Source organism: Papaver somniferum, chromosome 1, assembly GCF_003573695.1.
Source record: "Papaver somniferum cultivar HN1 chromosome 1, ASM357369v1, whole genome shotgun sequence".
In the NCBI taxonomy this organism is placed as follows: Eukaryota; Viridiplantae; Streptophyta; class Magnoliopsida; order Ranunculales; family Papaveraceae; genus Papaver; species Papaver somniferum.
Genome location: NC_039358.1, coordinates 52031102 through 52047806, shown reverse-complemented (window position 1 = coordinate 52047806; position 16705 = coordinate 52031102). Strand labels below are relative to the sequence as shown.

The 16705-nt window shown below is 36.7% G+C and overlaps 2 protein-coding genes across 2 annotated transcripts; one reads left to right on the top strand and one right to left on the bottom strand.

The window, feature by feature from the left end:
* Nucleotides 1-10195: 10195 nt before the first annotated feature.
* Nucleotides 10196-13693, bottom strand: LOC113286643 (squalene monooxygenase-like). Its single transcript, XM_026535213.1, has 8 exons — nt 13127-13693; nt 12759-12870; nt 12499-12673; nt 11846-12014; nt 11433-11651; nt 11046-11321; nt 10663-10941; nt 10196-10557 (listed from the first exon to the last, which is right to left on the bottom strand). Exons 1-8 carry the CDS (start codon nt 13343-13345, stop codon nt 10453-10455), a joined length of 1554 nt encoding a protein of 517 aa, XP_026390998.1. The 5' UTR covers nt 13346-13693; the 3' UTR covers nt 10196-10452.
* Nucleotides 13694-15393: 1700 nt separating this feature from the next.
* Nucleotides 15394-16113, top strand: LOC113308947. The gene has a single exon (XM_026557411.1). It carries the CDS (start codon nt 15394-15396, stop codon nt 16111-16113), a length of 720 nt encoding a protein of 239 aa, XP_026413196.1.
* The last annotated feature ends 592 nt before the right edge of the window (nt 16114-16705 follow it).

The following is a 16705-nucleotide window of genomic DNA, read 5'->3' as shown; positions in this document are numbered from 1 at the left end:
CAATAAATCCATGGAAATCATCATAAAAGACGAAGGACTACTCAAGGAACTGGGTGGATCTTCATCGACTAAAAGGTATGTGGAGACTTGAACTTATCTATTACTCAAAAGTCTATCTACTCTATCTCCTATCTTGAGACAAAAGTCGTTTTGCTATATAGACTTTGATTGTACACATTTGGTATTTCGAGCCGAGTTTATCTCGCCTATCTATTTCTCGAAATATATGTTGGTAAGCTTTGCTTTAGCCAAATTCATCTTTACCTAGTGACGAAATTCATGTTATGTTTCAATCACTTTGAAAAAGATTGAATTTGCGGTAAATAAGGATTCGTTGCTCGGACTTGTAAAGATTTAAAAACATAAAAATATATACAAACGTTTTTCACAGGATCAAGAGACACTAGGACTCAGGATTCCACCATAATCATTCACATAATCAATATATTTATTCCCGAAACAATTATAGCTCACATAAAAATAGGGACTCTAATTCTTTCCAAGGTAGATTTTTAGAAGATTAACTGTAAATCGAAAGCATGGCATATCAAAAGTACTAAGACCAAGCATAAACCATCAAAAGAAATGACAATCAATTAAGAAAAATCATAAAACTATTTATAAAAAGTGCAAGAAGTCATAAAAGAATTAAATAAATTATTATATGCGTGAAATATGGCTTCCTCCATTATCCCAGTATTGGGGTTTAGCTACTCATAATAATCATGTTCTCAAAATACATACTTGATGCTCAAAATATGATTAAAAGAGTGAAAAAAATATAAAACAGTGAAACTACGACGCACTATAAGCGTCCAGAGAAGAACGATACCAGAGAACTGCAGTAAAAGAACGACACTCCGCTGCTGCTGTTGATGCTGCTGAAAATAAGTCTGCCCTGGAGAGTTTTATTCGTGTTCTTCGAGCTTTGTTAATGGCAGCAGCAGCAGCAGGTACAATTCCTGCAACTCCTCCTGCGCCTCTCTGCTGGCCTCCCAATCGACCCCTAACTCTTCATCCCCCTTCTCTGACATAAAACCAACTATTTATAGGCTTTAAATCCCCTTGAAACTCGATCAAACCCCTTGGAAATCTCCATTATTCTTTACGGGTTGTTTGAAGAATAATCTTCTTCTTGTTGCGTTACAGGCTGTTTCTAGCTATTCTCTCGTCTCAAATATCTTCTAGGACTTTTACCCAACTGTTTTGATGTATATCTCACGCAAGATATCCCATAAATCTCTCAAACTAATCTCAAACCCTAAACAGAAACCGTGTGCACTGTCTTGACTTTGTGTGGATTTTCTGACTTATCCAGCCCAATTAGATGGGTCTAATCGCTTCTAACAGGTCCCTTATGTCTTGTAGAGTCCTTGGGTACCAAATTTGCCCATTTAATCGCCTCTTAGGTCGCTCAAATCCTTGATCCAAAACTGTTGACGCTGCTGCCTTTTTTTCCGCCAAAATCCAGTTTTGAAACTTTGAAGATGACCTCCCCCTATCCAGTTCCGGTGTCCCTTTAGTACATGCCCTGAAATTGGGTGCCCCTTAGTAATTAGGTTACCCCTTATCCAAATTGAGAGTCCGTATAGTAATTTTCTCCCACGAGCGCAAAAACCACTTTTTAGCCAATTTCGCCGCAAAAGCTTATTTCTCCAAAAACACCTACAAAGACATAAAATAACCAAATAAGTACAAAATCGAGCACTAACAATATAAAAAATTGGGACAAATTAGACACATAAATGCGTCTATAAAATACCCCCAAACTTATTATTTGCTAGTCCTCGAGCAAATCTAATCTAAAATAAAATGACTACACTTAGCACGTGCAGTAAGCCGTTAAACCACTAGGTGGCCCTAGTGGCGGAGTGTTGTCTCCGGGGGGTTTACCAGAGGTGTACCCACAAAACCTTAATACTCCAGAGCTTAGCTATCTACGCAGAACCTTGGAAGGCACTAAAGAATCTCCTTGGTTGGCATACTTATTGACTACAGGAAGAAGTACCCTGATGCGAAATTCCAATTGCTGTACACGAGTTTGCACTCAAGCATACTAAAAATTCATATAAAGTGACAGAGCTCTACTCAGATAGTTGCACTATGGACATCATATTCGGAGTCTAAACTAATCACATGGATAGATCAAGAAGATGGATATAGAAAACATAGATGGTTTTGATGTTTACTAAGTGAACGACGTTTCGCATATCTGTCTGAAGGCCTCCGCCAAAATGAACCTATCCTAATGGATTGAGATACTAGTCTGACTAATATCAACACACTGGCATATACAAGGGTACCAGTGGTCGATAACCTAACTCTAGGTCAACACAACTGGCATATACAAGGGTACCAGTGGTCGACTTTATTGAATTTATTCCTTTTGGTCAAATGGTCTGTTCTCAATTTTATTTTATTTTTTTTACTTTCTGGTAACTACCATTTTTTTTTCGATCTTTTTTTATTTTTATTTTTTTTCATCTCTTTTTCTTTTTCAACTTTTTTTTTTGTTGTTTTTTTTTCATGGTATCTCAATCACTCTAATTCACCCTAGCATTGGTAACAACTTGAATCGTGGGCCCCACCTATCACGTAGAGAAACATAGTTTAAAAACAAAATAAAAATAGAAGTGAAAAGGACTCAACGAGATATGGTGAAACTATCATGTTATTTCTAACACCTGAGCTCTGTGCTTTTATGAATAGACTCTTTAGATGTTTCCATCTAATCAGATTGGTTCCTCAAACTCCTACAATCAAAATGCTTCCATCCACTTAGATTAGTTAGTGCAATCCTCAATAAGCATAATTTCTAAGCTCTGGAGTTTATTTATTCATACTAAAAAGTTTCTCCCATACCCCCAAACTTAAACCTAACATTGTCCTCAATGTTCTAAAGATGAAATTAAAAGCATGAACAAGGAGAAACTGTTACCATTTGAAATGAAAGAGTTACGGAAGGATATTACCTGGTTGCATGAGATTGGGTTACCTCCCAAGAAGTGCTAAGTTTAAAGTCTTCAGCCAGACTAAGAAAAGGATGTCAACTCGAACCGTATAACAGTAGCCGGAATAACTGTGGGTCTTTAAACCAAAAAGAGCTGACAAAAGGAAACTGCAGTGAACCAAGAAAATGTACAAGACTAGCATGCCCTTACCTAGTTTCCTGATTAAGATATCTATATCTAATTGTGGTTCAGGTTCAGGTTCTATAAAAGGGTCTAAATATATTTCTTTAGGCTGCAACTCCTCAAAATTGAGATCCGAATTATTAGGTCCTAGAGTCTGTAAGTACTTAAATAAGAACTTAGAAGCACAAAATAATAACCTAAATAATTGAGGATCCTCTAAGTCAATCAGGTTTGACTTACATAATTGACCACAGTGAGAGTAGTGGTCATTCTTAAGAAAATGTGTCGATTCTAATATCCTAAAGTAATTAGGTTTAGTCTCAGAACTTAATAATTGACACATTTGAAATTTATACGTTCCCACAATTGTTTGAAAAATATTTGGTGGGAAAACAAAGTCGATCTTAGTATCATAGCCTGGTCTAACCTCATCAACCAGAGGATGGGTTTCTAACAACTGAACTTCCTTATGGACATCACTAGGTTCAGGAAAACGAGTATGAAAGTAATCTTGTAAAATGGTTGAGGCATTGATGTCAAGTCCTAAGTGTGGGGACTTTCTGAGAGTTAAAGGTAAGGCACTAGGGAAGTGATAATCACCCCCAAACTTAGAGTTTTCAGTTTCTCTCTAGATAGACCTCTAATTTTTCTTGAATTTCCGTATCTTCAGAGTCCTTAAAATATTCAAGAGATTCTTCTAAGTTATTATCAGGTAGTGCATCTTTACTCATCTCTACGGGTCTATCTTCTTCTTCCAAGACTATTGTTTCTAAGTCGCTAGACTCTAAAACAGTATTTTCGAAATGAACCCGTTCCTCTAAACCACTATCGGCTTCGTAATCAAAAGGAAAAACTACATCGTCTAAAACGGTGGTATCCCTAATCAAATCCTCGTCCTTTTGAATAGGTGAATAATCATAAAAATTATTTGGATTTGAAGTAGAAATAATATAATCACTATAAAGCTCAATTGGATTACTAGATTCCTGATTACTATGCCTACATGTTTCAGATTCTTCATCACTACTATCCTCATCATCATAATAGTACGAAGATGATTGAACCTTATCTAAATAAGTAGTGTTACCAATTATAACCTCGTTATCTTGATTATGTGAAAAAGTATCTTCATTCTCAAGGGTATTATTGGATACACTATATTGGCAATTCAAGTTATTTCGAGCAATACTTTCATTCGTCTCTAACTCAAGTCTACGTGTCGACTCAGCTATCCTCTCAAGGGTCTCTTCCAAAGAAAGTTCCCTTAGTGTAGGATCTAAGTTTTGAGTTAATCTATTGAGGATATCTTCTACAGATTCAGTTGTTGTTGCAGTTCTTTCGTCCATAACTACATTATTCACCTCATCTAATTTATACGTCGATTCAGCTAACTGACGTGATGACTTAGCTAAATTCCTGAGAGTCTCTTCTAGAGAAGGAATAGGAACTGAAGGATCATAATAAGGACTACTTTTCAAAAGTTTGATTGTATCCTCTAAAGACGAAGAACTAGTATTATAATCTTCTTGCTCGTATGACTGATGCGCGTGCGGATAGTAATTGGGCTCACCATGGTATGAACCATAACCTTGAAAAGGTTGGCGTCCCCAGTCACTATTCTCACTATGGTCATAATACTGATGATGTCCATATTCAAATTCAGGTCGATATTCATTGTATTGGCTTCTATCATACCAGTTCGACATTCTTAATTGCAGGGGAATTCTACGCAATCACAAACAAGTCCGACTCGACCAAATCAAACCTATAGAATCTAGCAAACAAAAAGCATGATGGCTCCACTTAGATTGTTTTCTAGACCAGCTTCTATTCCTTCGAAAAGGAATTCGTTACAATTTGAGCACACCCCTCTGGAATCAATCCGAGCTAATGTAAGTTGAATCGAGGCGAGGGAAGCTCAGTGGAGCTTTGATACCCAAGGCCTCACCGCTATCACAAGGCGGCGCAGTCACGCATTCAACTCACAGAAACCATCATGAACTTTGAAATGTGCTTAAAGAGCAACCAATATTTTCGAACGAGTTTCCTATTAAGCTCGTTACCCTATTGGTCTCGTTCTATTCAAAATTTTAGGCTTAGGTTCGCGTTTGGTTTCGTTTTCCTAAGGCGGGCAAGAAGGAAACGGTGATGAAATCCGAGTCCTTATCTTTTTAGGCCAGGCCTTGCCCTTTACTAGGAAAATAAAGACAGTCCGGTTCGTCCTCAAACAATTATCACCTTAAGGCATACAGTAGAGATTGCGGAGATGTTTTGTTTCGATTGGACTTACCTCCCGTACCAGACGGGCGATGAACCGTTGTCGTCGACTCGGGCCACGACTCCTATGACGTGTGCGAACCCGAGGGGCCGAGACGATATAGTAATCGTCGTCCTTCCCTGCAAACAGTTTGTATTTAATTTTTTTTTTTTATAACCCTTCCGTAGGGTTTTAAAAATAATGTCCAAAGTCCAGAATAAAGTCCAAATAAAAAGTCCAAAATTACAAAAATTATGAAAAATAAAGCCTATTTACAAATTCTAAAAAATAAAATAAATAAAAGCTTTATACAAAAAATAATAATAAAAATTAAATCCTAAAAAAAAATTATGTTTTTTTTCTTCTCTTTTAGCTTTTTGTTCCCAAGTCCTTAGTATTCCACTTCGAACCTGTAAATCAAAGACACAAAAAGAAACGTAAAAAGGAACAAATAATAATAAATAATAAAAAAAAACTAAACCTAAAAACAAATCTATATACAAGTCCGCGTCGGCGGCGCCATTTTGTTGTAGTCTTAAATTTGCGGTAAATAAGGATTCGTTGCTCGGACTTGTAAAGATTTAAAAACATAAAAATATATACAAACGTTTTTCACAGGATCAAGAGACACTAGGACTCAGGATTCCACCATAATCATTCACATAATCAATATATTTATTCCCGAAACAATTATAGCTCACATAAAAATAGGGACTCTAATTCTTTCCAAGGTAGATTTTTAGAAGATTAACTGTAAATCGAAAGCATGGCATATCAAAAGTACTAAGACCAAGCATAAACCATCAAAAGAAATGACAATCAATTAAGAAAAATCATAAAACTATTTATAAAAAGTGCAAGAAGTCATAAAAGAATTAAATAAATTATTATATGCGTGAAATATGGCTTCCTCCATCATCCCAGTATTGGGGTTTAGCTACTCACAATAATCATGTTCTCAAAATACATACTTGATGCTCAAAATATAATTAAAAGAGTGAAAAATATAAAACAGTGAAACTACGACGCACTATAAGCGTCCAGAGAAGAACGATACCAGAGAACTGCAGTAAAAGAACGACACTCCGCTGCTGCTGTTGATGCTGCTGAAAATAAGTCTGCCCTGGAGAGTTTTATTCGTGTTCTTCGAGCTTTGTTAATGGCAGCATCAGGTACAATTCCTGCAACTCCTCCTGCGCCTCTCTGCTGGCCTCCCAATCGACCCCTAACTCTTCATCCCCCTTCTCTGACATAAAACCAACTATTTATAGGCTTTAAATCCCCTTGAAACTCGATCAAACCCCTTGGAAATCTCCATTATTCTTTACGGGTTGTTTGAAGAATAATCTTCTTCTTGTTGCGTTACAGGCTGTTTCTAGCTATTCTCTCGTCTCAAATATCTTCTAGGACTTTTACCCAACTGTTTTGATGTATATCCCACGCAAGATATCCCATAAATCTCTCAAACTAATCTCAAACCCTAAACAGAAACCGTGTGCACTGTCTTGACTTTGTGTGGATTTTCTGACTTATCCAGCCCAATTAGATGGGTCTAATCGCTTCTAACAGGTCCCTTATGTCTTGTAGAGTCCTTGGGTACCAAATTTGCCCATTTAATCGCCTCCTAGGTCGCTCAAATCCTTGATCCAAAACTGTTGACGCTGCTGCCTTTTTTTCCGCCAAAATCCAGTTTTGAAACTTTGAAGATGATCTCCCCCTATCCAGTTCCGGTGTCCCTTTAATACATGCCCTGAAATGGGGTGCCCCTTAGTAATTAGGTTACCCCTTATCCAAAGTGAGAGTCTGTATAGTAATTTTCTCCCACGAGCGCAAAAACCACTTTTTAGCCAATTTCGCCGCAAAAGCTTATTTCTCCAAAAACACCTACAAAGACATAAAATAACCAAATAAGTACAAAATCGAGCACTAACAATATAAACAATTGGGACAAATTAGACACATAAATGCGTCTATCAGGAAACCTAATCCCCACACCTTACCTGCGATACTAGTTGTATTAGCTAGAGTCGATTCTCCTTTAACCTTTGGTTTCTTCTCTAAACCAGGTTAACGAATTAAAGACTTCATTGGGATTGATACTACTTTCTCCTAGTTGTGTGATCTGATCTTGATGTTTCTATCGTACGAGTACAATCGTAAGGATTGGCTTGAGATCGATATCTCCGATAGGCAAGATAAAAAGTAGTCATGAACATCTTCGTATCATCTTTTGTGATTCCACAATGTCTTCTTTCGCCGCGTCGATTAATATTATTGTGAGGTGATTGATAATACTAGGTTGTTCTTCGGGAATATAAGTCCGGGTTATCAATTGGTTCATGTTCACCTTGATTTATCAAAAGACGAAACAAAAATCGTAGGTATATTCGTGGGAGACGGATTTATCTATTACCGTAGACTTTTCTGTGTGATACAGATTTTTTATTAAAGTCTTCGACTTTGTGTCGTAGCAACTCTTAGTTGTGGGTGAGATCAGCTAAGGGAATCAAGTGTGTAGTATCCTGCTGGGATATGAGACGTAGGAGCATAATTGTAGCTTGGATCAGCGTGAGATTGATTGGGGTTCAACTACAGTCCAGACCGAAGTTAGTTTGAAGCAGACTAGTGTCTGTAGCGGCTTAATACAGTGTGTTCAATCTGGACTAGGTGTCGGGGTTTTTCTGCATTTGCGGTTTCCTCGTTAACAAAATTATGGTGTCTGTGTTATTTCTTTTCCGCATTATATTTTGTTATATAATTGAAATATCACAGGTTGTGCGTTGTTCAATCAATTAGAATATTCGATCTTTTAGTTGTTGATTTAAATTGATTGACACTTGGATATTGGTCTTTGGTACCATCCAAGTTATCTCTCTAGTATTTGATAAAGACTCACAGATTTCTATTTGCTTGAGTATATATCAAATCGAGAGATTGAGATATAAACTCTTTGATATACTTTTTATCTGGATTGAGTATGACTGTCTAGTTGATTCTCTAGAAAGTATATTAGAGTTTGTCCATACAGATTGCTAAGCGAAATATTGGGTTTGGTTGTTGTACCTCCACTTTTTCAATCGGTATCAGAGAAGGCAAACATGTTTAAAAGACCTTACAAGTCTGTGTTTGTGGCAATCTGAGTCTGAGGACAGAATCTTTGGCATATATGAATACCAAGATGTCTTCTAAAGCTTTTAACTATGCCAAATGTCTTGGGAATACCTCAAAGGATTACTCCTTAGCTGATTCTTCCGAATCCCGAGGTAAGACGAATGTTCCATCTTGTGTTGACATATCTCTCTCCGATGAGACATTGAGCACTATGGCAAAAGCTGAAATGGAGCTCACCAAAATCTCAAAAAACTCTGCTGAGATTATTGATTTTCAGGATCATGATCAGCTTCTTGATGAATTTGAAAAGTCTCTTGATCGTGAACGTGAACTTTATAACATCATTGAGTCCTTCTCTAAGAATATTGAAAAACTTCTCCAAGAAACTACTCTACAGCGTGAAAAAATTAGTGTTCTTGAGAATATTGTCAAGGAAGACTCAATTAGAGAAAAACGTTTGATCGAGACGCATTCATCAGATCTTAACAGACTTCGTGTCAGAAAAGAGAAACTAGAAGCATCTCTTACTCTAGCCCATGAACAGTGCAGATCCTTGAAAAAGGAAAACTTTATCTTAAGGAGAAATTCTTCTGTACAAACTAATTCTCATGAATTACAGTACATGACGAAATGTTCTCCAGAGGAAGATTGTGTCAAGAAAAGTTTACACAACTTACAATCTTCTCATATAGCTATGAATTCAAAACAGGTGCCAATTATTGCTTCTCCTCCACGAACCTGTACATTATGTGGGAAAAAGAATCACTATGCTATCCATTGTTTTGTCAGGAGGAAACAAATTTCTAAACTTCATGATTTGCTTCTTTCCACTGTCAATGGAACAAATTTCTAAACTTCGTAATTTCTAAACAAATTTATAAACTTCATTAGATCTTGTTGGATGTATTAGTCAAAAAATGTGCAACTACAAAAATGTAGTTTGATGTTATTTGCAAGTTTAAATTGTAATAAATTTCACTTAATCTGAAGTGGAAATCTATTTTAAAATATAAACATTTTCTTTCATTGATATTACTGCCAATTCTTTTACAAGATATAAACTTAGACAATAATAAAAACTTCGTTAAAAATCAAGTACAAGTTTTGGCCTCCTGTTTATCTTCATTTGACGTATTTTCCATTCAACGCGCTCTTTGACAGTTTCACCTTTGTTTTTGAATATTTTGTTCTTAACTTTCAAAACTGGAGCTCTTCTTTGCCTTTTAGCGGAACATTTTCTTGGAGCAACTTCTAAAACTTGCACTTCCCTTTTACAATTTTCAGTCTTTTTAAAACTCCCACATATCTTAGAAACAACAGCTTCAAGTTTTGCATCGCAAAAAAGTGTGATCGCCTTTTCAGCCATTTTACAAGAGAAAATTTAAGTGAATTTTGGTGTGAGTGAATTGTTTGAAGATGGTGGTAATTTATAAAGGTAAAAAGTGAAATTCGAATTTTAAAAAACTACCCGTTGGCGTCTGTAGCAAAAACACCGACATTTTATCTTATGACGCCGCGTTGGTTCTTCTGACGCCAGCGTTTTCCCTTCTAACGCCAGCGTTGGATCTACCGACTCTAGCGTTTTTCTAGCGTTTTTACCTGGATCGCACGCTCATTGATCTAACGCCCAATGCTTTATCATAGTGGAAAATCTAGTTTGGACATCCACCTGGCTCAACAAACGAATGGGTTTGTTCATTCCCATAGGAATTGCTCTCATAGATATCTGTCCAAGAGGACAAGCGTTTATCAAACTCAAACACAGAACTTAATAGAAAATGGCGAAAATCACTGTCCAAACAAAAAAAATATAGAATGATAATTGAGGGGATGTACACTTTATTTTTGCTTTGTTTCATTATAATCCAGTGGCACAAAGAACATGAGTGATTGAACTTTAGACCAACTTTTCTTTTGAAGGACTTGAACTACCCTATAGTCCAATATCTTTCAGTTAACTGGGGGAGCTCTATAATACGCTGACATAGTTGCCGGAAAGAACATCTGTCTGACTCCTTCTGCCTTTATAATCGGAAAAATAATACCCGATGCACTCTGCCAATTAGAAAAATAAATAGTGCAATTTGTAGATCAGGATTAAATAATGCTGGCTAAGAATTAAAATAATCCAGTGAATTAAGCTCTAAGCAAAATGCTCACCGATATTAGTCTAGCTCCAATCCACAAACGTTTGGGAGAAGGGAATGGTAGTAACAGACGGCCAACACCATAAATTGCTACTGCAAAGAAATGGCAAACCAAACTCAGTGGACGTGGATTGAGACCAGAAAGTAATGCCACTGGTCCTGATGAGAAGACTCCTCCGAGGCTTAAATAGTCAAAACAGGCTTCGCGCATTTCTGTTCTTGCTTCATCATGTGACACACAAAAGACTTTGTATAATGCAGCTGCCAAAGTATTTATAGTTGACGCCACAGGCTGCGCAGGAAAACCACATAAAGTTCAGAATTATTTTTGTGCATGGATAGTGCTTTTGATAGTTAAGTATGTAACACCATTTTTAACTATTTTAAACAATTTACCTTGCGCAAAGTGTAAAAAGATTCAAGATATTTGCACAAAGAAGAGGCATCATTAAGATCCATCAGAGGTTTGAGCAGATTACGTAGAAGAACGATATCAGCTAAAGCCACGGTCATCCCGCCTCCAGTTAAAGGATGGCGCATATTGAATGCATCCCCCATTAATATAGCACCAGGAGTTGGGTGGGGAAGAGCTGGCATGCTTCTGTTAGGCATTGTTCTTATGTTCCCCTTATCTATTGCTGATATGAACGAATCATGCAGTTGTGAGGGGATCTGAAACAAAACATGTTTCCACAATAATGAGTTCAGAAGATCAGAACTCGAAAGAAATCATATGCATGTTGAAGTCTTACAAATTGAGATCTAACAAAGAGAAATACATACCTGGGGTGCCACCGCCGTTTTCAGATAGTTGGCCATATCACCGTTAGAAAGAGATGGTACTTTTTGTCCGGGTACATCAACCAAGCAACGCACTTCATGACTACTGATTTGATAAAACAAGATTGGTGAAGGATCAGCCAAAACAACATGTCCATGGTTTGGGTATGGAAGCTCACAGTTCTCCAAAATCAATCCAACGAAACAAGACGGCACATCCACCTGAACAAAAAATGAATCAAGTACATTTAAGTTTGTGCTTGTATGTGATGCATAACACAATAGAACAGTGAACGTCATAATAAATCAGAGTTTTATGTTCCAATAGCAATTGAAATCAAGTATAATATTCGTATGCAAGTAAGAATCCAATCAACGAGGCTCTGGTTTCGACCCAGATTGAGTAAAATCTTAACCTTAGGGGTGCAGAGAGAGCGGCGCAAGTTTGAAAAGCACCCATCACAAACAACCGTAAGAGGAGCATAAGCTTTTAATTCTTCCCCGTTCTTGGTCTTATATGTTACTCCTTTAACAGTTCCATTCTCTTCAAGCAAGGAAGTAACAGTCCCTTGTTCCAACCGAACGCTGAATAATGAGGAAATGGACGATCAATAAAATAGAATTCACCAGAGAACGATACTAAAAAGAAACCATATGCAAAATCCTAGTTATAAATGGGGCACATCCTTACAAAATGGCGAACTACATTTGTGATATACATCTAAAGAAAGCAAAATCAATGGATGGAATATCCATGGGTGTTGTAAATTTTAAGTTACCAAAATGATATCTTATGTGTACCAGGAATTGATGCCACTATCGAAAGTTAGGTAAGAGTAAGATTATAAATTGGACTAATAAACTTGCAGTGCCTAGATGAAGTTGAGTAAAAAGTATCACATTCAAGAATGGCCCATTCCCAAAAGCTGCAAATACTACTCATTCAGTACAACTCAAACTCAATTGAAATTTTAAGTAGAGAGCTATTTGTTTAATTCGTCTAAGAGTCACGCGCAGACACATCAAAGTTATAGAGATGTCAACTTTGAGAAAAGTTTGAGTGTAGTACTTTGGAAGTGTTGCAGCTTTTCGTCGCATCCGTTGAATGAAACGTCCATTATGAAAGCTTCTTCCAGCCACATCCGCCTGAAAATCTTCTAAAGGATACGAGACTTTTGTATTCTTTCCATCTTTAAAAAGAGCATATCCAAAGACTCTTTGAGCATCAATCTCTTCCACACAATCTGCACCACATGCCCATTTAATCATAAACTCAAATTTAACAAAAGAATATATGGTTAGCAAACAACAACAATCTTGTTGCATTACCTCCAAGACCCAGCTCAACTAATTTCAAAAATCCTCCGGGTTGTAGTAGTTCCCCAACAATCCTATCAGGTTCCGTTAGATCTCTCTCTATCACGTGTACTCGACGTCCATCCTGCAATTACCATCCTCGGCTTATGAGGTAAACAAATGTGATTTTCATCTTCAAAGGTAAAATAAAAAAAAAGGAAATCAGTGATTGAATCAAACAAGCACCGTGAAATACTTTCCTCAAACCATTTCCACAAGAATCTGCTGCAAAATTTGAGCAAAAAATACAAGCAATTGGAAATTCATGCAAAGTGGAATCTTGTTGCAGAATAGGAAACAACAACAATTTCTTTTATGAAAATCAAAAATCAAAACCTCACCTTTCCAAGAGTATAAGCAAGAGCGGCACCAGCAACACCAGCACCCACAATTATAACATCAGTTTCTTCTTTACTCTTGAATTCTCCATCAAGAAATTCATTTTCCTTCGCCGTTACTACTTTGTTCTTCTTGATATCATTCTTTTGAGAACTAGAACCGTAATATAGGAACAAACCCACCAAAAATGCAAAGATTCCTCCTAAAATATACTCAATCATATCCAAATAATTAAGCTAACGAGAAAAAATAGATAGATTAGTGTTTGATATTTCTCGGTTGTGGTTGTGATAATACAAATACTTAGCTTCTCAAGTGATACCTTTTTTTCACGCTCATGTGCTCTCTTTATAGACGTTACTGTCCTATATGCAACGGTTTGGGCCGCTTGGCGTGGGGAGGCTGAGATCAACATCAAGCTAAGCAATCTTCAATTATGATGACTGTTAGCTTACCGTCGGTCAACCAGGAAATTACTACTAGTGGCATACCAATTTGCCATGTAGCCAAAACTGATCTCCAAACATTGGTTCGAGTATTAAGGACAAAATTAGAGATCTTTGATTATGTTTATATTGTGATTAAGTCAGTAAACAAAGAAATCCCATCCGTTTTGGTCATAATTTTCACATCACAAAAAAAAAAAAAAAAAAATCATAGACCATGAAGAAGAAAAAAGAATCTACAAGGAGGAAAATGGATTGTGCGCACAGACCGTCCATATCAGCGTGGCAGCTTCATAATCTCATATTATCATGTGGTCAGAGGCATATCTCCTATGGAGTAGGGACCTTAACTTTTTTTGCTGCATTGAATATCCATGTGTTGAGCCACGTATGCAAACAAAATAATTAAAAACAATTTGTTGGGGAACTGGGACTTTTGTATTTAAGAAATTTGCTCAAGTGACGGGGAGATTGTGCAAAAGTGCAGGTGCTACTTTGTAACCACTTCGAAGATGTTTTACAACTGGAACAAACATAGCAATAATGAAAAGAAATTACACAGGAGGCAATTAAAACATAATAGCCCCTCTAGACTGCAAGCCTAAAAAGAATACATTTGACAAAATATTTAGGCTTGATCAAAGCTGTTGGCCTGGGCTCGAAAAAAATTCCAGCCCCAGGCCCTGAAACAAAAGAACAACGTTGACATGGAGCAAAATTAAGAAAACAACACACTGCGTTGAAGCATATGTGGTTCTACCAAAACAGGTGGTAGAACAAGTGGCGAGCAGCAGGTTCTATAGCTAGATTCAAGATCGTGGGCTGACCAGTCTAGGGCATTCAAAATAACAAGTGCACTCGTGCTTTCCCTTTTCTTAACGAGTTCCAAAGATAAACCTTCCATAATTAGTGAATAAACTACGCTCGTGCGTTGCGATAAGCTGAATATTTGAGTGAACCCCATTCTTGTAACAGTTTCCTTTGCGATAAAAAGAAAAACAAGAAAAGGTTTTAACATAGGCGAGAACAGAAAGTCCTTGGCCCGTCTCATTGCATCCAAAGCCAGGTGGTAGAAGCCTCTCTAAGCGATGTAAGTTGTGCTCTCTTTGATATTTCTTTGCATATTTATTTCTGAGCTTTATAATTTCTTGTATATTAACTCATGATTTTGATGATTTTCAACCAGAAGAAGAGAAACTTGTTCTAGGAATCTGCAGATATATATGGCAGCTAGATTTAGACTTTTCTCTAGGATGTTTTCCGTTGCTAGAGCTAGGGATTTCTCTACCAAAAATTATACCAGCAATGTTGCGGAGGTATTTCCATTCGTTTTTAGTTTCTCCTCCTTTACGGATAGATTTTCAATTTGTTGAAGAATAAACCAAGATACTATGAAGAAGACAGAAGGGATCAACAAGTGTTGTTGATACAAGTAGTTTGGATCAACTATGAGAGTTGACGGAATGAGGTCACAATGTGAATGGATCAATAAGCACTGTTGATATGGTGGTACGGTATTTAGAAGTTTACTTGGGTTGCAAGTATTACTGGTTTTAAGAGTTTTTTTACGTGAGAATTGTCTAGAATTTTATTTGTTAGAGTTTGATTATGTTAGGAAAGTCTTTTTACTTGAGAGTCAAGTTTGTTAGTCATATAAATAGGTTGTTGAGCCATGAGTCGAAATATATCAAGAAAGAGAAGTTTGTTTGAGTTTAGTTTTGTGTTCTTTCATTAAGTCTTTGATATCAGATTTCCTACATCGGATATCAGAGCACTGGTATCAGGTTCTAGGGTTGTGGGTATGAGAGTTTGAGTTAAAGAAGATGACGAGTTTAAGTTCGATTAAGGTACCAGTGTTTGAAGGTAAAAACTTTGAACATTGGAGGTTGCAGATGGAGAATATTTTCACATACCAGGAGGTATGGGATATTGTGAAAGATGGTTATGTTGAACCAGCAGAAGGAGTAGTACTTGAAGGAGCTGCGCGAATTCTATTAACTGAAAACGGAAAGAAGAATTCTAAAGTTACATATATTCTTCATCAGGGTATTCATGAATCTCTCACGGACAGAGTTATCTATATTAAGCAAGTTAAAGAAACATTGGATGGTTTGGTTAGCTATTTCACAGGATCTGACAAGGTCAAGAAGGTTAGATTGCAAACTCTAAAGAGAAAGTATGAATTATTGCTGATGGAAAATACTGAAACAATATCAGATTTTTTCTCAAAGACTTTGAATATTGTCAATGAGATGAAGGCTAATGGTGATACTGTAGAAGATTCAACAGTTGTTGAGAAGATTTTAAGAAGTTTGCCCGAGAAATTTGAATCAAAGGTGAATGCTATAGAGGAATGCAACACAGTTGCAACTATGACTCTTAATGAGTTATTGGGTTCATTACAAGCTTATAAACAAAGATTGTTAGAGAAAATAGCAGCTGCAAAACAAGTTGAAGAAACACTTCAGAGTCAAGTTAGTTGGACAAACAATCAAGGAAAATCTAATGCTGGAAGTTCTCAAGGAGGATACAATAATGGATGAAGATCAAATAATGGGAATTATAGGAAGCCATTTGATAGATCAAAGATACAATGTTATAATTGTGGAGATTTTGGACACACTTCTATTGAATGTCCAAAACCTAGAAAGACAGTTGCTAATAACTATAAAGCAAATTTCAAAGCTAATATTGCTGAAAGTCAAGAAGAAGAAGAAACAGAAGAGTAGAAGACTGAAAACATGTAACTAGCATGTCATACAGCAGAAGAACAACCTCAACTTAAGTGGTATTTGGATACAGGTTGCAGCAATCATATGTGTGGCAGAAAAGATTTGTTTGAAAGCTTGGATGAGTCTGTAAGATCCACAGTGAAGTTTGGAAATAGTTCAACTATTCCAGTTATGGGAAAAGGAATAATAGGAATTGTTCTCAAGAATGGTTCTAAAGCATACATCATGGATGTATTTTATATTCCAGGTTTACATCAAAACTTACTAAGTATGGGTCAATTGTCTGAAAGAGGATATTTCATGAATATTTACAATGGTTTATGTTTCATCAGATATAGAAGAAGAAGATTGATAGCAAGGGTGTAGATGACTAAAAACAGACTATTTCCTTTGAACATTCAAC

Bases quoted from the DNA above. Each gene is read 5' to 3' on its own strand.
- LOC113286643 (XM_026535213.1), bottom strand. From the start codon at position 13,345: ATGATTGAGTATATTTTAGGAGGAATCTTTGCATTTTTGGTGGGTTTG. The intron at 10,942-11,045 runs GTAAATTGTTTA...TTTCCTGCGCAG, and splicing joins CTTTTTACACTTTGCGCAAG to CCTGTGGCGTCAACTATAAA. The intron at 10,558-10,662 runs GTGAGCATTTTG...TCTAATTGGCAG, and splicing joins TTGGAGCTAGACTAATATCG to AGTGCATCGGGTATTATTTT.
- LOC113308947 (XM_026557411.1), top strand. From the start codon at position 15,394: ATGACGAGTTTAAGTTCGATTAAGGTACCAGTGTTTGAAGGTAAAAAC.